The following is a 21,154-nucleotide window of genomic DNA, read 5'->3' on the forward strand; positions in this document are numbered from 1 at the left end:
TAATTTCAGAATTATTTTTAGAACATGAAATATTTTTGACGTTTTATGTATAAAATAAATCAATGATATGTCATTTAAATTTCCATGTTTTCTCCAAAATGCTTCACATTTTGAAATCATTTAGATATTTCATATTATTTTATATGCCATGAGAACAATTTTGAATAGAATGTAAAATGAATAATATAATCTCTGCGCAATTTTAGTTTCGGAGAACCATGAGTATCAAAAACATTTGCTATCGGTTTCCTGTTTGCCTCCCACGTGAAGTATTTCCCTGTCAGTGACGTCTGAAGTAAAATGTGTGTAATTCATCCAATGAAACCTTGTTTACTTTATATTTGTTAGGAATTGATAATAGTTGTGTTCAACAAAGTTGATCACAACGGATGAGAATAACAATTTTCACTGGTTTTTCAAACGGTCCACTCGATCACTTTGTTTAATAATGCTATGACCTTTCTGTAAAATCAACATTAACTACCTGGTTCATGACTGATGGGTTATATACCCTGCTGTTTCCACCATGTATCCTGACAGCCCCGTATACTCTTCGGCCCAGTTCACTTGAACTGTTGAAACTCTCGAGTTAACTTTACTTACTCGGGTTTCAACTATGGCCGAGTTCACTTGAAACTTTTGAGGTAACTTTACTTACTCGAGTTTCAACAATATGATTTTACTTGAACGACTCGAGATAACCCCTCATACTCTAGTTCCAACCCTCACTGAGCCAGGGTTAAACTCGAGAAACTCTTGAATGATGTCAAAGCAATGAGAATATTTTATTTTTTATGCTTGGTCAGGGCCTTACCCTAGAGTTACTTAGAGTTGTTCCGAAATATATCAACTCTAGTGCGTTCATGTGATAATCTTTTAACTCTGACAAATGTCTGAAGTCGATTGTAGAGTTTCAAGTGAACTCAGCCTCTGAGGTAGCTTACAGTGGGTTGCTCTTTGATAATATCTAATGAAATTTATATACAACACTTTATTTTCTGCAGAAACTCGGAAAAAGACCTTCTGTGATGTTCAGATTTATCTGGGACTTGTATAATAACTAACTTTAAGGTTCATCATAACAAATGGACAAATATGGCCATCTTTTCACCTAAAAAAACTACTCTGTGTACAGACTTACCTGTGCTGTTTGGAAAGTTTTAAGGCCTATAAGCATCCACTAGATATATAAAAGTTAAATGCATTTTGTGTTTTAGAAAGATAAAATCTTTCTTGGTTTTTAATGGGCATTTTTTTTCCTTTCTGCAGAAGGTGTAAAAATAAACAAACACCTGAATTAGTTTGATACTGACTCAGATAAACTCTGACTCACCTATAGTTGTGAAGATACCTCTTGTCCATGTCAATTAAGGACAATCAAAACAATACAAACCAGTTTTTACCTAGGGAGCATCTCAAAGATGTACCACAACTTAGTTAATTTTCACACCTCATGCATGAAGGAAAAAAAATGCCCATCAAAATCCAAAAGAGATTTTATCTTTCTGTAACACAAAATGCATTTAACAATGATATATCTAGAGGATACCAGGCATTAAAATTTTTCCAACTGCACAGGTAAGTCTGTACTCAGAGTAGTTTTTGGCATGTAAATACAGCCATATTTGTCTGTTTGTTATGATGAACCTTAAGTTTTAACCATCTTGCTGCCAGTAGTTTTTCAAGGTTGAATTTTGTGTGCCAGAAAATATGACAACATGATGGCTGTGACGTCACAATACCAACAATGACTTCATTTGATATATATATCGTCCCGCCATAAGGCCAAAAAAAAATATATGTCTGTTTAAGGTTACATGCTTCATACCTGCCAACTTTTGAAAGTGCCCCTGGGGGTTTTAGTGCGCGACAACAATTTCAAAGTTTAAGTTCTTTGCGACATATTTTGCGCGTGCTGTTTTGTGGTCTAGAAAAGGTGTCATATTTGTATGATGAGCTTACAAGCCTTTTTCTTAAGGATATTTGCATGATTCTAGTTATTATATCAATAGAAAAGATGAACATGTAGCTATAAGACCAGGATTTATTTTCATGTGTAAAGATATTAAATGATTGTTGGCATGACATGCTAGGGGTAACCCCTCAATGTAAGGCCATTAAAACCCACTTTTTAACAAATGAGCACATATTCATGCTATCTGAAGAAATTTTCCCAAAGAACTACAAATGTATACATCTTATGATCTATCTGGTATTATATGGTCAACACATGTACAATAATTTTGAAATGGTCTGAGACCTAAAAAAAAATTGGAATCCTAATCCTCATTTAGAAAAGTTTTTCCAAATATAATGAATTTTCCCATTTTCAAGTAAAAAAAAAATTCTAATTTATTTTTTTATTATAGTCAAATGACCCTTGTCTTAGGGACAGTTCCCCATTTACCTGTTTGTTTGGTCCTTGTGAAAAATAAAGAATAGTACATTGTACTTTAATGATTTGGTTATGTATAATTGAATAGATAAATAACATATGTTAAAGCAAGTGTAATGTCAATAAATTAGTGAATAAACTACTATTTATTATCTTTATGGTAGTACTGCATCATTGAATTTTGTCAATCAGCCATGCTTTTATTCTTAATCTGTGTAAGAACCTCATTGAAGGTGAAAAATCACCCATGTTCAAGATTTTAAAATTCTACAACACAAGTTCAAAATCTAGCACGTTAGAATAATCTTGAAAGAAAACGTTTTTGATTGGCTCATTAATTTGATCACAAGAAACACTGAATTTGATTGGCTAACACGATTGTCTCCCTTGAACACAGTTCAAAATCGGGAACAATGAAATTTTTCGTGTAAATTTACACAAAATCGTGTTTTATAGCTTTTTTCACGATCACGATCGTGCAATCGTGACAAAGGGTCAAAATCGTGTAGTACACGCCTAAATCGTGAAAGTTGGCAGGTATGATGCTTTAAAAAATCGGGTAGGTAGGTCGGTATTTTCATTTTTTTTTTTTTAAATTTTGTGACATGATTTTGAGTGTGCAGTTACGTCTTGTCGTGGTCCAAGTTGATCATGGGCCGAGTTTACCTGTAATTTTAATGATTGGATTATTTCCCTTTGTTTTTGATTGGGGGAAAATGGCTACAAAATGTTTATTTCATCACACGAGTCACAAATTTCCTTAAAACAGCTATCATATTCATGATTATGAACATTGGGGTGTATCAGGCAACACTATCTTCACTTTTAACACGAGTTCAGTTTATTTTTCACTTTACAACGGAAATAAAATGGCTTAGGGTCGGCGCTCAAAATAGGGTCGGTCGTGTAACCGTAAACAGACATATATTTTTTTGGCTAATAGGGCTCTTTGTGGTTAGTTTGGCCATATTGGATAGGTGGCAGATTTTTTTGAAAGAGGTGGAAATAGTATGAAAGTATGGGAAATCCTATGCATGTTTTCAAGAATCAAGCTGCGCCCTGCAGAGCATTTTATTTATCTGTATAAGAATGAGTTTCTATACGACCGCAAACATTTTTTTGGGATCGCATAATGGTATGATGTTGTCGTCGTCTTCCAAAGACACATTTGGTTTCTGGACAATAACTTCAGTTAAAGTGAATGGATTTCTATGAACATTCAACACCACCAAAGGAAGGTTGGGATTGATTTTGGGGATGATGGTCCTAACCATTTAGGAATCAGGGACCCAAAACAAGCATTTTTCTATTTTCAGGATAACAACTATTGTATAAGTATTTTGATTTCTCTGAAATTGTCCCACAATGTTTAATACCACAAGTAGAAGGTAAAGGTTGGGTTTCATTTTGGTGGTTATGGTGCCAACAGTTAAGGAATTAAAGGCTAAAAAGAGGCCATCAATAAGCATTTTTGTAGTTTCCAGACATTTGCACCTGTCCTAAGTCAGGAATCTGATGTACAGTAGTTGTCGTTTGTTTATGTAATTTATACGTGTTTCTCGTTTCTCGTTTTTTTTATATAGATTAGACCGTTGGTTTTTCTGTTTGAAAGGTTTTACACTAGTAATTTTGGGGCCCTTTATAGCTTGTTGTTCGGTGTGAGCCGAGGCTCCGTGTTGAAGGCCGTACATTGACCTATAATGGTTTACTTTTTTTTTTAAATTGTTATTTGGATTGAGAGTTGTCTCATTGGCACTCACACCACATCTTCCTATATCTAATAACTTGTGTTTAAGTGTATGGATCTCTCTTTTCAAATTTCAAATTATTTTAAAAGTTTCAGGAGGAAATCTCCAAAAGACAGTATTGCACAATAAATTTGTAAGATTTTTGACCCATTTATTTTCTGTCAGAAACATGTTTTATTTCAAATATTTGATCACAATCCAAATTCAGACAGTATCAAGATTGAATATTGTGTCAAAATTTGCCCCAACTGTTTAGAGTCGATCTCTGCGGTCGTATCAGGCTGCGCTCAGAGAAGCATTTTATTGTAGATTGAATCAGTCAATCAAACGGTCTACTCTTGTTTCACTTTCAATGTTGACATTCTTTTCCTTTTATTAGCCAAACACACACATATCATGTGTAACCCGTCTCTAGCTAAGAGGTTCAATTGAAGTTTACATGAATACAGATTTAATGAGGTCAAATTATTCAGTTGTCCATGAATAATTTATTAACAATGTTTATTTGCATAATTTAACAAAACTGAAACAAATTTGCTGCTAAATAAAGGCAACAGTAGTATACCGCTGTTTGAAATTCATAAATTGATAGAGAAAAAACAAATCCGGGTTACAAACTAAATACTGAGGGAAACGTATCAAATATAAGAGAACTACGACACAACAAAAACACACTAAAATGTAACATACACAGAAACGAACTATAATGTAACAATGGGCATTTTCCTGACTTGGTACAGGGCATTTTATGAAAAAAATGGTGGGTTGAACCTGGTTTTGTGGCATGCCAAACCTCCCGCTTTAATGGCAATGTTAATTATAACATTAAAATGACAACATTACACAACAGGGCTACAATAAATAATTGGGAGAAAATATAGGACAGATAAATAAACAAATAATAGCCATCAAAAGGTACCAGGTTAGAAAAAAAAAATTATATGCCAGACGTGCGTTGCGTCTTTATTTTGTTTATTTGTAAGCAGTTGTATTATCTTTCTGATTTACACATTTGGCTATATACATATACAGGGTTTGCAGTCTTTTATTCTTATATTTCTATCATTTTAGATCAATAAAAATGGGATCAGAAAAACTGGTGTCAGAAATGACAAGGTCAGAGTTAGAGCAATACAAACACAGTGCAGAAACAGAGTTAACTGCCTTGGTTTGTCAGGCCTGTGAAAGTGGAGATTTCAATTTGCTAACAGATTATCTCAGGGTATTATATTATTGATGATGTGCTATGTGGGTTGAAATTTTCAAATAAATTGAATAGAAAAATAAAATATTATCTTAGGATTGTAAAATGAGTACAACAACACATTTTTAAATTCATGTTGGTTGGCTATTTGAAATAGATGTTTACATTTGATAATAATTTAAATTTTGTAAAGTTTGTAGAGTAATTATTAAACGGAATTGGTATGTTAAGTTTCCTTTTGGTCTCTTGGTATGAATAGATCTTTATATCTTAATTTTTTTAATTGATAAAAAAAGTGATTAATGTATAAAAAAAATTTAAGGAATGACTTATATTTTTTCTTTCAATTTCGACTTCACGGTTACATGAGAAAAATGTGTTTACAAGCTGATAGACAAAACACTGTCAGCCAATCAGAAGACATGTTACATCCAAAATTAAATTATAAAAAGATAACCCTATTTTTCAGATATTATGGGATACAGACCCACAAAGAGTAAATGCCACAGATAAAGCAGGAATGACTGCATTACATTTTGCTGTTTCTTGTCAGAATGTAAGTTATTGTCTTAAGTTTATTTTCTAACGATTGAGGTGTGTTTGTATAGAATAAACATTTTGTAAAAAAGTTAGATCTACTTTAGCAATACTTTTCAGAATTTTTGCTTTTTTCATTCATTTATTTCACACTTATTTTAAAAATCTTTTTAAAAAGGGTTAGACCATTTATTAATAATACAATGCTATTCATATTTCTATACTTCCAATGATGCTTATTTAAGAGTAAAATTATGTTAAAAACATATATCTACTCAATATTTATATGGCATGTATATAGTGTAACAAATTTTATTGTGATGAAAAATGTCTATGATATTGCTGTTAGAAAATGGTGTGTGCTCATTTAAAAGGGCTAATTGTATAAAGCATGTGTTTTATGTGGTAATTCAGCATAGCAAATTATGGCAGGGCAGCATGAACAATTACATGTAGTTGTATCTCCATAGTTTAGATAGATTCACATCCATGACATCTTTTAAGTCTAGTTATAATTAATACATCTTTTTCATGTCAGACTCTTAAGCCTGTTGACATATTTTGTTTTATTGATTTATTGTTAATGTTTTTTGAAATTCCAAAATTTATGGAATACTTTACAGTCATGACAGTAAAAAATGTAGAAACTCTATTGAAATTTTTATGATTTTTTGTTTTGAATTTTTTAAGTTTTCATATTTTTCAGCCTTTACTGCATGACTGCTTGATAGTCCATTCATGACTTACATATCATTTAAAATAAGTAAAAGCAGCTTTAAAACAAGACATTATCTGGGATATATTAAGTTTTGCAAGTTTATGTTTACATCTATTTTATATCACTTATTATCTGACAACAGATTACTGCAGTTAAGATACTAATGACCTATGGTGGGTTAGCATCAGTTCACATACAGGATGCTTTAGGTTTCACACCATTGTTTTTGGCCACAGGTCGGTAAAAGTTCAAAAGTTCAAGTTGTTGCACAGTTGGCTAACAATGTTTCAGTTTATTTATAGTTTTAAAATGTATAAATATTCATTTTCTTAGATTATTTTTTTAGCATTTCATCCAACACTTCAGATTTATTCCTTTCATTATTCCATTTCTGTCCAATAAAGAATAGGGTTTTATTCATAAGTCTTTTGAATATGTCATTTCATAACTGCCAATAGTCTAAATAACAACACCACGTCATAATTTTAGTCTGCAACCTACTTTTCATCCAAGAATGTCTTTTGTTAAGTTACATGTTAATATCTCAGAAATCTTTAGTTTAATGTCAGTGATATTTCACCTGAACCATGATAACAATATATACACTTCATACTTGAATGACCTTTTAAAATCTTTTGCTTTCAAAGGCTATCGTAATACAATAAAAATCATATAGTTATAACCACTAATTTCTATCAATATATATGAAGTATATCAAGAGTCAGCAAGAAATGTGTCAAATCTGACAAGAATTTTTTTCATAGCTTTTACAGCGTTGTTTTACAGATTATCATTTAATTAGGAAATATTGAAATTTATGAGAATAAAAGACAAATAAGAAAATGAATATTTATAATTCTTAAGATCTCTAACACAATTAGTAACAGAGGGCTAATTCAGAAATGTCTCCAACTTATTGTTCAAAAGCAAACTATGATTTAGATATATACATGTACTTTGTATAAAAGCAAAATTCTAATCTATTATGGGTGGTGATGATTTTGCACAGTTGGATATCTTTTGATAAATAACCATACATTGGAATGACAACATTTGTATTCTGAATTAGTCAAGTTATTTTGAACTACTGTTACTTGTTCTTATCTTGTTAAATTGTTAAAAAGTTATGCCAGTGATCAAAGGAGGGGGTATTGTACATGTTGTAAGAGCAATAATCTAAAATTGTAAGGTTTTTGGGGAGATCACTCTCAGATTGATATATGAGCTGCGTCGTATAGAAATCAACCTTATGCAAATGCACGTATACATGTATATTTATAAGACTGGTTGATTTTGGAACATTCAAATACCAAACAGAAATTGAATTTTGGTTTGTTTTATAAGATTCTTATTAAATAAACAACACATTTTTCAAAGATATACAGACTTTTCGTAAAGATTTGTTTGACTGGAATTAGGTGAACAGATGCATTGATTTCATTTGCATAAGGTTGATTTCTATCTCATTTGCATAAGGTTAATTTCTATCTTATTTGCATAATGTTGATTTCTATCTCATTTGCATCAGGTTGATTTCTATCTCATTTGCACAAGGTTGATTTCTATCTTATTTGCATAAGGTTGATTTCTATCTTATTTGCATAAGGTTGATTTCTATCTCATTTGCATAAGGTTGATTTCTATCTCATTTGCATAAGGTTGATTTCTATATTTGCATACGGTTGATTTCTTTCTGACACAGCTCCTATATTAAATACATGGTTGATTTTAAGGGGCCAAAAAGTGACCTTTATCATACCTTCCTCTTAATGAAGACATCCATGGAATGTTAGTCCATTAATGTTATTCAATAGACTTTCAGGATAAAAAATTACAGGGTTTCTCTGTAGCCATGTTTATTTCAAATTTGTGTTTTCATAATTGGATTTGGTTGATTCGAAATTTATGTGCATGTACCCTAAACTGTGGATCAAATAACAACAAACATTGTTTTTTCTTGATCCATAAAGATTTGTATAAAAATAATGAGTTCACAGAAGATTGTAGTATACAACCTGTTAGTTTTGTTATTGCATGAAATCATAAGTTGGACATCATGCATGCATCTCAATGTTATAAAGTTGATTCCATGAAAAGTTCTAATCTGATAGATCAAAATAAAAGACATAAGATTCAATCTGAATACTTATTTGGACATATACATCTTAAAATCATTAAGAACATTTATACAACATATTGAATGGCAATAGATAGTGTCTAGTAATTCACATTGTTCTGAAAAATATTTCAACCTTTGAAAAGAAATTACTTTTAATACAATAAACACAATTTTAAACCTGACCTTTTGTGAAAAATGACAAAGCTTTTAACAAATAAATCATTATACAAATAAATCATTATAATTATGACCATAAGCTGCAATCAATTGATGATTTCAAAAATGTTCATGGATAGGACTTGATATCTAAGTCTTCAAAGGTTTATCACTACCTTTGAAATACACAATTTGAAATTTAAATATTGTGCATTGACCATAAAATTCTATACATCCTATCCATGAACATTTCCAGAAATTGGTCAATGAAATATATTCTCAGATATTTGAGTTATCGCCCTTGGTCAAGAACACTACAACCAATACTTTATTTAGTTCTAATTCCCACTAAAAATAATTTCAATCTTTACCCTTCAGTGCTTACAAGCACTTTGATTGACATTTTACTAACTATGTTTTGTTTATCTCTTTAAAAATCAGGTCGCTATCCTAGTGTTGAAATTTCCAAACACTTAATAGAACAAGGTAAAGCTGACATAAACCTGAAGACATTAACAGGAGCCACACCTTTACATGGAGCAGCCTTACAAGGAAATATAGGTATGATATTAACAGAATTAACCTGATGGATCCTGACTCTTTGGACATGTACTATAAAACCTTGGTGCATTGTTTAAAAGGAAAGATCATCTGAAATTAGAAAAACTATAAAGGTCTTTTCTAACATAGTGGGAAGACCTTAAAGATGATAAGGGTTTTAATGCATTGATCATGTTCATAAGGGAATACTATAGCTATATATAGTTATTGTTACTTTTCAGATTGTATAAGATTACTACTTGTGAAACATGCTGACCCCAGGGTGGAAGATGAAGATGGGACAACACCCATGGAACTGGCAAAAGATGATGCATCTAGAACGTTACTTCATGATGCTGTCATTGATGCAGATTCTAAAAGAGATGCTGTGGGTAGGTTTTAACACACATCTGTATGATTTTCTTACTGAAACATTTCAGTACTGTAAATTCAGAAATTAATGCAGGGTTTTATTATTGCCAAAAATGCGACAGACTTGTTAACACAATAATTTAAATTCGCATTTTGAAATATATATTTTATATGAATTAAACAGGATTTTTCTCAAAATCGTAAAAATTAAAATTGCATTTAAGTCTAAAATGACAAAATCGCAATAATAAATGCACTCAATAATTTCTGAATTTACACTACATTACATTTCTATTCAATTTGGTCAGAAAAAAATACTGCTTTACAACCTCAGTGATTTTTTTGCCTCCTAATTGTATAGTTATATGTTTAAGTAAAAAGGTTGTTAATTGAAATTATGGATTCCACAATTAATTTTACCGTATAGTGCGTTACTTTCGTGGATGTAATTTAATTTCGTGATTTTCATTGAATCAGGTATACAAAATATTTTGGCGGAATTCATAACTTTTATCAATACCTTTGCATATGCATTTTAAATTAGAGGAATTCAATTTGGTGATTTTGTTCTATCCGCAAAAATAAGCGAAAACTTGCACCCCGCGAAAATAACCCGCTATACGGTATACTTCAAATTCATCTACTCATATGAAATTTATTTAAAAAGACATATATTGAGGGAAATAGTCTTTCTATCAAATTTTGTATATTACAATGTTTTAAAAGATTCCTATACAGATGAATAGTATGTTAGATCTGTTTTGTTCTATATGACATCAGAGAGAGATTAAAAAATCATGTTCTTATAAAATGTATACAAATATTTATAATAACATAGATGCAGTTTGCGCCCAGTGTAAACAGATACCAAAAGATGGTTTAAAGAGGTGTGGCCAGTGTCATGTGACCTTATACTGCAGTAGAGATTGTCAGTTAAAACACTGGAAGTTTAATGGACATAGGAGCAATTGCACAGGTACGAAAGCATAAACTTTAAGGGATTCACCTTAGAATATGAACAACCAATAAATGGTGTAAACACATATCTGCTATAACTGTCAACCATATTTGATATATATATAGCATCCATAAAACTTTTGAAAAGATGATCACCAAAGGAGTAAAACTTATGGAAAATATAAGATCTTCTCTGCAGAACATAGATTTATATCAAAGCTTATGAAATGATCACTGAACAGATTGGATTTTTTTTTATTTTAAATGCATGCAATGCATTGTTGAACATATCTTACTTAGATTTAAACAAACACTTTAAATTCTTAAATGATATAGCTTAGATGTTGACTATGAATGATTCAATGATATTACTTCTTTTACAGGATATGTGATTGCCAGACCATTTCATTATGGAGAAAAGGCTGGTGAAGGATTTCATACATCTTTCTACAGAGTGATGGGATCAACTAAATCTGATGTTAAAGTCTATGTCAGAAATGCAAATGAAGCTGCACAGAAAATGGCTTTTCTCACCAACAAAAGATTTGTTGTCAAAGTACAGGTTCCAATAGGTTAGTCTGACAAGTGTATGCCTTTCATCTATCTGTGACTCAGGGATTTCATTGATAAATTTTGTTTATAATTTTCAAATTTTAACTTAATGAACAACTACAAATACATGTAGTTAAAAATACTGATATAATACACATTAAAAGATTTAAAGATTCTTAAACAAATATAAATGCTGGCTGAAAATTACAATACATTTTATAGAATCCCAATTATACTTGCAATACCTTGTTAAATGAGTGAAAAATTTAACACTCACAGTGAATAAGATCATAATTATACAAACCATTTCAATCAAATATGTGTTACCTGTTACCTGTTACCTATTCTGTAATTTCCACCTTTATCAGATGAACCACTTCAGTTGGAAAATCCTCTTGAAGTGTAGAATCCCTTATTATTGAATATTCACTATTGGATTAAAAAAAATCTTCATTTAGTAGATTTCTTAGTAGTATAATGAATTTCCTTCTCACTCCTTCCAATGAATTACATTTTATTAGAAAGTGCATTAAGTCTTCAGATTGTTTAAAACACAGAGGGCATAAAGAACTTGTTCTGTTTCCATTAAATTTTGCTCGATCAGCTTGAAGAGTGTAAGTCCCACTTATTATTTTGGCTTTGACACAGGCTCTTTTGACAGATAATAGTTCTGAACCACTACTCTCCCAGATATTATGAACTACACCAACTTTAAAATTTTAAAAATTAAGCATTTTCATAGATACTTTTGTCCTAGCCTCAAGAATTAAGATGTTTTTCAATAGTCATTCACTGCGTTATAAACCAATTTTTTCCAAATATGCTTTTTATGCCCCACCTACGATAGTAGAGGGGCATTATGTTTTCTGGTCTGTGCGTCCGTTCGTCCGTCTGTCCGTTCGTTCGTTCGTTCGTTCGTCCGTCTGTCCCGCTTCAGGTTAAAGTTTTTGGTCAAGGTAGTTTTTGATGAAGTTGAAGTCCAATCAACTTGAAACTTAGTATACATGTGCCCTATGATATGATCTTTCTAATTTAAATGCCAATTTATAGTTTTGACCCCAATTTTACGGTTCATTGAACATAGAAAATGATAGTGCAAATTTCAGGTTAAAGTTTTTGGTCAAGGTAGTTTTTGATGAAGTTGAAGTCCAATCAACTTGAAACTTAGTATACATGAGCCCTATGATATGATCTTTCTAATTTAAATGCCAAATTATAGTTTTGACCCCAATTTTACGGTTCACTGAACATAGAAAATGATAGTGTAAATTTCAGGTTAAAGTTTTTGGTCAAGGTAGTTTTTGATGAAGTTGAAGTCCAATCAACTTGAAACTTAGTATACATGTGCCCTATGATATGATCTTTCTAATTTAAATGCCAATTTATAGTTTTGACCCCAATTTTAGGGTTCATTGAACATAGAAAATGATAGTGCAAATTTCAGGTTAAAGTTTTTGGTCAAGGTAGTTTTTGATGAAGTTGAAGTCCAATCAACTTGAAACTTAGTATACATGAGCCCTATGATATGATCTTTCTAATTTAAATGCCAAATTATAGTTTTGACCCCAATTTTACGGTTCACTGAACATAGAAAATGATAGTGCAAATTTCAGGTTAAAGTTTTTGGTCAAGGTAGTTTTTGATAAAGTAGAAGTCCAATCAACTTGAAACTTAGTATACATGAGCCCTATGATATGATCTTTCTAATTTAAATGCCAAATTATAGTTTTGACCCCAATTTTACGGTTCACTGAACATAGAAAATGATAGTGCAAATTTCAGGTTAAAGTTTTTGGTCAAGGTAGTTTTTGATGAAGTTGAAGTCCAATCAACTTGAAACTTAGTATACATGTGCCCTATGATATGATCTTTCTAATTTAAATGCCAAATTATAGTTTTGACCCCAATTTTACGGTTCACTGAACATAGAAAATGATAGTGCAAATTTCAGGTTAAAGTTTTTGGTCAAGGTAGTTTTTGATAAAGTAGAAGTCCAATCAACTTGAAACTTAGTATACATGTTCCCTTTGATAAGATCATTCTAATTTTAATGCCAAATTAGAGAATTTATTCCAATTTCACGGTCTACTAAACATAGAAAATGATAGTGCGAGTGGGGCATCGTGTACTGTGGACACATTCTTGTTTGGGACTAGATCCAATACCTCTATTGGGGATGGCAATTCATACATTTCTGTTAATTTTATAATTTGAATAAACCAGCTTTCAGAGTCTCTTGTTTTCAAAGCAAGCTGTCTTTGAGCAATACTGCGTTCAACAGAACCATGATTATCAGCAATGTTCTGAAATAGGGAAAGCATTTTTTTGTGAATTTCAGATTCTATAGGAAGCTGACCAGTTAGATTTATATTTTTGATATTTTTCTTTTATTACGAAATTACATTTTTGATCTCTTTTTTTTATGAAGGTGCATCTTCAGGAGAGATGATGGTCTACAATGCAGACAGAAGTGTGGAGGGCTATGTTTATCATACAGAAAGAGGTAGTTAATGTTAACCAGTAACATTGTATATAACATTAAAGTTATTAGAAGCTTTATGTGTACACCTACCTTTCCTATAATTTCATCATGAAATTAGTAAATGGAAAAAAATCATTATGGTACACAGTGTTCTCCCCAGAAATTTTGGATAGCATCACATTTTGCGTAAAAAAATATAACTGTATTTTTTTTTAATGTCATTTGTCGCGTCGCGTTGATGCTCTATTTCCTTTATATGTTTTAGTTTATATTGTTCAATTCATAACTGAGAATACAATTAAACTATAACCACAAAAACAGTTGTTTCAGTTTATGTTTTCTTTATTCATTTATAGTTACAGAATTATTTTTTTCCTCTTGTGCCAAACAAAAATAAATATATGGTTTCAGTTACCCAACAATAAGTCAAATGAATGAATAGTTCATTATAGTGCAACCTGTATATATACAAAACTAAATATCTAGTACTCAAAATTTACTAATTTTTATATTATATTAATAAGTAAAGATAAAGTAGCAAAAGTAGCAAAATAATCAATTTATTTTTTTTTTATTTTATCATTTTTATGAATATCATTGTTTCATGGCACTCAATGAATTAGTCCCAGTTGTTTCTTATCTTTACATCAAAATGATATGTATTTTTAACAAAGTTATCTAACAAATAGTCTGTTAATGCGTAGTTTTCTCAATTGGTATATTTTTCCTGTCTACTGTCCATCTGTTGTCATTATCGTGAAAATGCGGATTTTTGTCATATCTGGTCGGTTCTAATCCGTAGTTTACACAAAAATGTGTAATGGCGGCCGTAGAAAAATTTATGAAAATGAGTCCGAGAATAAACATTGTTTGACAAGAGATTGTGAATGAATAAGACGCTTTTAATGCATTAAATGGATTAAACATAAACTTAAGCCAATTATGATCACTTTTTAAAGAAGTATAAAACTTATTTTAGCTCAAAACCAAAATTCTCGTTCTCGTACTACCGGAAGAGAAAGAAAGTAATTTTTGGAGAGTTGCACAAAATAAACGACTTTTATAAAAAAAAAAAAAAATCGTTTCAATCTTTGAAATTTCGTTATACAAAACGTAGATTTCGAATTGTTTTGGGATTGCATTTTTCCATGTCGAAATAAATTTGGTGATTGCAGACACGTGGTATTAGTCATGTCACAAGTATCAGCTTTGGATATTCGCATCCAAACAAACAGTTATAACCCTGAGGGCAATTAACACCTGGCTATTTAATCTCTTAATTGCCTTTAGTGTCCGACTTAAAGGGATTACAATTAAAGGTGATCTAATTTTTATGATCATAATCGATAATAGTTGAAAGTTCAAAATTGAGGACAAGTAAAATAGCATCTTCAAAATAATTATAGCGTCGCGGGAATTATTATAGCATCACGGTGAAAAAATATAGCGTCGCGGTACCGCGACGCTAAAACGGCCTGGGGAGAACACTGGTACACAGGACCAGGGATAATAATGGCTATATTATTGTTTTCTTTGTGTTTATAAGATTTTTTTGGCTATATTTCTTTATAATAATAAAGTTATTAAATAATATAATAGATACATAATAAATATGGTAAATAATAATTAGATACAGATCTGTGCTACTACAATCATTTAGTGCTGATATTTTTACAGTTCATGCATCAAGATTAGTCACATAAAAGTCTACACTCAAATTGTGACATCTTGGCCTTCATTTTCCACTTGAATGACTGTGATTGCGTTCTGTGTTGATATACATTGCTTTAAAAAAACATAAGAAGATGTGGAAAGTAGCCATTGAGACAACTATCAATCAGAGACCAAATAATGTAAAACGTAATCAAGAAATAACTATATTCTATTGCTATATTGTGTATATGGCCAATTCATTTCTTTATTCATATAAGTTTTTAATCAGGAATTGATTCTTAAAAGTTGCTGTTATAATCATAATAATTGAAAGCAAGTGAGTTGATGTATTGACCTGTATGGAGAATGTAAACTTTGAATAAATTTTACTTTCCAGGATATGAAAATTTGACAAAAAGAATACAAACAGAAGGATTTATGGGTGTAAAAGCATTCTTTTGGGCAGAAATCATGACAGGTATTGATGAAGGCTGTTTTAAAATATTCCATGGAAAGTGTGCACCCTACCAGCAATGGTGAATGAACTGCATTGTTTATTTGTCTAAAGACTTGTAGCATTAATGCTTTATTTTCTTTGCTATGGTTGTAATTCAATGAAGAGTCACCATATATCTGACATTCAAGACATGTATGCAGTAAGCTGAGTTTGAACAAAAAATAGTGTGGTTTCTAGTGCTTACAATGAAAAAAATTGTTTGTTTGTTTTTATATTTACAGTGTATTCTATGTGAAATGGTATGTAAATATTTATATACATTGAATTCTGTCTGAAAAAAAAAACCATTGGCTTACACCTTTTCAAGACTTATATTCAATGATTGTACTACTCTACTAAGCTTTAAAGTTGAACTTTGCTTTTCTTTTATTTACTGTTATTTGGCCTTGGGTATAACCATTGCCCACATATTTACCAGTGGGCAAACTCATGACTGTTTGTTTTAACGGTAAAAGGTTTGACTTTTTGCAAATATTTATCGAAATACACTACCTTAATTGAAATATTGTGTTTGAAAGAATAAAAAAATCTATTTGAAAGTGCATACATGCTGTTAACAATTGTTTATACAATAAATTTGAATTTAATCTAAATTTTCCATTGAAGTCTAATTTGTTATTGCATCAAAGCTTAAATTAGTACAACACATAAAAACTTCACCTATGTCAGTTTCTGCTCATACTGAAAAATTTTACACTTTCAAGAGAATTTTTTTCTAAAAAATGCAGACCATCTCAGATTGTTTATATGTATGTTATATGTTTGTTTTCTGTTATTTTTAAGTCTCCCAAACAAAGTTTGGAGACTTATTGTTTTTGCTCAGTTCTTATTATTTTTATTAGTCTTCTTCTTTTTCTTTTTCTTTTTCTTCCGCCACATTAAAAATGAACTTGTCCGCAGCGTTTCTCCAAAACCCCTGGTCAGATTAACTTAGGGTTTCATAGAATGTTAGACTAATATGTCTAGGTGAGCCATCGATCTTTCGTTTGTAGATTTGGGTCTATTAAGGGGTATTTTGGGGGGCAGAAAGAAGGGAGGGGTTTACTATCGAACCCTATGGGATTTTTTTTTCTATAATTTTCAAATGAATATAACTTGAAAACTATAAGTGATAGATACATGTAGTCTTCAGAAATGATTAAAGGACAATAAAACAAATCACATTGAATATAGGGGGAGTCCCTGGGGGGTCATCCCTACCCCCTTCAATTTGAGAATATGCTTTTATCTTGTAAACGGTCCAGATCCCCACCCCTAAACCCCATATATTCTTGAATGGGACAATAAAACAAATCAAATGAAATTAAAGGGATTTCCCCGAGGGTCCTCCCCATCCCGTTCTATTTGAAAATGTGCTATTATCTTGTAAACGGTCCAGATCCCCACCCCTTAACCATATATATTCTTGTAGGGGACAATACAACAAATGAAATGAAACAAAAGGGAAGTCCCTAGGGGGTCACCCCACCCCCTCTAGTTGGAAAACTTGTAAACGGTCCAGATCCCCACCCCTAAACCTCATATATTCTTGAATGGAACGATAAAACAAATCAAATGAAATTAAAGGGAAGTCCCTGGAGGTCCTCCCCACCCCGTTCAATTTGAAAATGTGCTATTATCTTGTAAACGGTCCAGATCCCCACCCCTAAACCATATATATTCTTGTAGGGGACAATAAAACAAATGAAATGAAATAAAAGGGAAGTCCCTAGGGGGTCACCCCACCCCCTCTTGTTTGAAAACTTGTAAACGGTCAACATCCTTACCCCTTAACCATATATATTCTTGTATGGGACAATAAAACTAATCAAATAAAATTAAATGGAAGTTCCTTGGGGTCACCCCACCCCGTTCAATTTGAGAATGTACTATTATCTTGTAAACGGTCCAGATCCCCACCCCTAAACCATATATATTCTTGTAGGGGACAATAAAACAAATGAAAATGAAATAAAAGGGAAGTCCTGAGGGGGTCACCCCACCCCCTCTTGTTTGAAAACTTGTAAACGATCAACATCCCCACCCCTAAACCATATATATTCTTGTAGGGGACAATAAAACAAATGAAATTATATAAAAGGGAAGTCCCGAGGGGGTCACCCCACCCCCTCTTGTTTGAAAACTTCCCCACCCCTAAACCATATATATTCTTGTATGGGACAACAAGGCTAATCAAATGAAATTAAAGGGAAGTTCCTGGGGGTCGCCCCCATCCTGTTCAATTTGAGAATGTGCTATTATCTTGTAAACGGTCCAGATCCCCACCCCTAAACCATATATATTCTTGTAGGGGACAATAAAACAAATGAAATGATATAAAAGGGAAGTCCCGAGGGGGTCAACCCACCCCCTCTTGTTTGAAAACTTCCCCACCCCTAAACCATATATATTCTTGTATGGGACAATAAAACAAATCAAATGAAATGTAGGTACTTTACCTGGGGGTCATCACCACCCCCTCCTGTTTGAATACTTTTAAATGGTGGAGATCCCCACTCGTAAGCCATATATATTTTTTATGGGACAAAAAATCAAATCAAATGAACATGGGACCATATGAATGGTGAGTTATGGGAGCTTTGTTTGGGAGACTTCGTAACAGCATCCTGTTACAATTACTTCTTGTTTATAAATAGTTTACAATAATCACCTGTTGATCTCTAGATGTATTATTGATTTTTTTTGTGTCAGGCTGTTGTATATCTTACATGCTTACTTATTGATAATATATAATTGTGGGATTTGCATTCAGAAATTATCATTATTATTCATTTATCAAAAGGTATCAATCATTTCATGAAAATATTTTTATTTTCTAAAGATGCATTTCTCGACAACAACTGATTCTTAGATTTTTAAATATATAGGAAAGAATATAAACTGAATATTGAATTGTTTATAATGGTTGTCTTTTTTCCCTGTTTGTTTAAAAAAGATATTGAAGATAATGTATGTGTAATATTTTACATGCATATTAGTAAACATTTATCTTTTCAACATAACTTCTATTAAGATGCAATTGATAGATATGTAGTTCATTGTTGATGAGAAGGTTAAAAAACAGATTTTATATAACTCAAAACAAATCAGTCTTTTGGAAGTTAAGAAATGAACATATTGAAAGTGAATAAAGAAAAGATGTTTACAGAAACTGTCATTGCTTAAATATTATTTCTTTAAATGAACATGATTTGAGTTGTCTGTATATAATAGTCATAAGATGTTATCAACCATTCAGTTGTTGACTTGTGTTAATCATTCCAAAAGGGGAAAACATTCCAAAAGGGGAAAACATTCCAAAAGGGGAAAACATTCCAATTATTTTGTATTCTGTTTTGTACAAATATTGTTTTTGCTATTAAAGAAAAAACATTTAATACAGTCTTGACTTCTGTTATTTTCTTTTATAAATTCCAAATATAATGTAAAAGAATACTAATTATCAGGAAATTTTTGTTGTATATCTAATTTCTATGATGTTCATGGGAGTAGATATAAGAAGATGTGGTATAAGTGCCAATGAGACAACTCGTCACAATTTATAATAGTAAACTATTATAGGTCAAAGTACTGTGTTCAAAACAGAGCCTTGGCTCACTACGAACAGCAAACTATAAAAGGGCCCTGAAAAATGATAAAATCATAAAAACGGGAAAACCAACAGTCTAATCTATATAAAAAAAACAAGAAATGAGAAACGCTTATAAACCACATCAACAAACAACAACTACTAAACATCAGATTCCGGTTTTACACATTGGTACCAAACCTTCACCCTTACCTGAAACAATAGTGAAACGTCACAACATAGGAAGCACACAGTATAAAATATCAATTGAAATGGCTTTACTCAATTAAAAGACATATTAACACAAGTGGACAAATACTGAACGAAGAAATTTGTTCTAATGATACAATTAAAATACAAAATCAATAAAATAAGGGATGAATAATTAAAGAAACAGTATTATATCGCTGTGAAGTGTGAAACAATTTCAGAAAAACAAAAATAAGCTTGCTTTGATATGTTTGATATTCTGTTTCAAAGCTGAGACATGTGGTTAAATTTTCAGGGTACAAAGAGAGATTCATTTTTTCCATAAATTAGCATACCCTGAAAATCCTTTCGTGATGTGGCTCTTCGTGGTAAAAAATCCCTTTTTTCCCACAATAAGTTTCTTGAAAATTTAATACTTTGAATACATTTAATAATCCATTATTTTTACACATTTATTCTGTGGTCCTTTTCTTTCCAAATCAACACAAATGGTTAAGCTCAATTGCTTGTTAAAAATAGAAACATGTCCATTATCACTACACAGAGAGGGCATAAGGGATATTGACCCAAATGACACAGAATTTAACAACTATATTAGGTCACTTCAACAATGAGTAAAGCCCATACAGGATAGTTGGCTATAAAAGGCTGTGAAATGACAAAAGTTAAACAATTTAAACGAGACAAACTAATGGCCTAATTAATGTTCAAAATGCTGAATAGAAAACATATTTAACACAGTTACAAACAACAACCACTGAACTACATACTCCTGACTTGGGACAGACACATACAGAATGGATCAACAATATTTTGAATGCACTATTCTAGCATGTGAAGCAGGAACAATGAACACAGCAAATAATCAACTTCAAGCGCTGAGGCAAAAGCATGAAAAATATATTATACCATATTACAGGCAAATTACAAAACTTTGAATATAAGAAGCATTTTGATATATTGCTATGTATGAAATACCATACCTTCTTCATGTAAGTTTGATGAGATAAGCATTTTAAGATCTGTTATAGATGTAGATCTGCATTTCCATGTGATAACTTATTGAGCCATAATATTTATTTAAAGATACCAAAACTTTCAACATCTACCGGACTAGTCTGTTTCCCGGCCGTTATTGAAATTCTTGACAATACTTTGTATATTCCGAAGGCATACTGAATGTTTTACGGAGGGGACCAACCTACTACCGAACCAACTCAACCTATGAAGCATTAAAGTTTTATTTCTCTCAATGTTTCTATGGCCAAACAAAACTATTGTTGCAAAATCACTCAATTAAAAAGAATACATAATTTCATGCTTGCATCACATCTGTAGATTGACCAATCAGATAATTAGATTGTGTTTATCGATTTAAATATTGGAGTTGAAGCGGTGGCAAATCCTCGGGTTTTACCATATATAG

General features: G+C 31.5%; 1 protein-coding gene across 1 annotated transcript; it reads left to right on the plus strand.

Moving 5' to 3' along the window:
* The first annotated feature begins 201 nt into the window (after positions 1-201).
* On the plus strand, positions 202-16,725 carry LOC143077008 (uncharacterized). Its single transcript, XM_076252901.1, has 10 exons — positions 202-302; positions 5,215-5,365; positions 5,817-5,903; positions 6,745-6,838; positions 9,319-9,438; positions 9,660-9,809; positions 10,628-10,765; positions 11,130-11,318; positions 13,727-13,801; positions 15,831-16,725. Exons 2-10 carry the CDS (start codon positions 5,225-5,227, stop codon positions 15,971-15,973), a joined length of 1,137 nt encoding a protein of 378 aa, XP_076109016.1. The 5' UTR covers positions 202-302; positions 5,215-5,224; the 3' UTR covers positions 15,974-16,725.
* The last annotated feature ends 4,429 nt before the right edge of the window (positions 16,726-21,154 follow it).

Source organism: Mytilus galloprovincialis, chromosome 1 (genome assembly GCF_965363235.1).
Source record: "Mytilus galloprovincialis chromosome 1, xbMytGall1.hap1.1, whole genome shotgun sequence".
NCBI classification, from domain to species: Eukaryota; Metazoa; Mollusca; class Bivalvia; order Mytilida; family Mytilidae; genus Mytilus; species Mytilus galloprovincialis.

Coding starts and splice junctions, on each gene's coding strand:
- LOC143077008 (XM_076252901.1), top strand. CDS start 5,225: ATGGGATCAGAAAAACTGGTGTCAGAAATGACAAGGTCAGAGTTAGAG. Junction 6,839..9,318: donor ACCATTGTTTTTGGCCACAG/GTCGGTAAAAGT, acceptor TTTAAAAATCAG/GTCGCTATCCTAGTGTTGAA. Junction 11,319..13,726: donor CAAAGTACAGGTTCCAATAG/GTTAGTCTGACA, acceptor TTTTTTATGAAG/GTGCATCTTCAGGAGAGATG.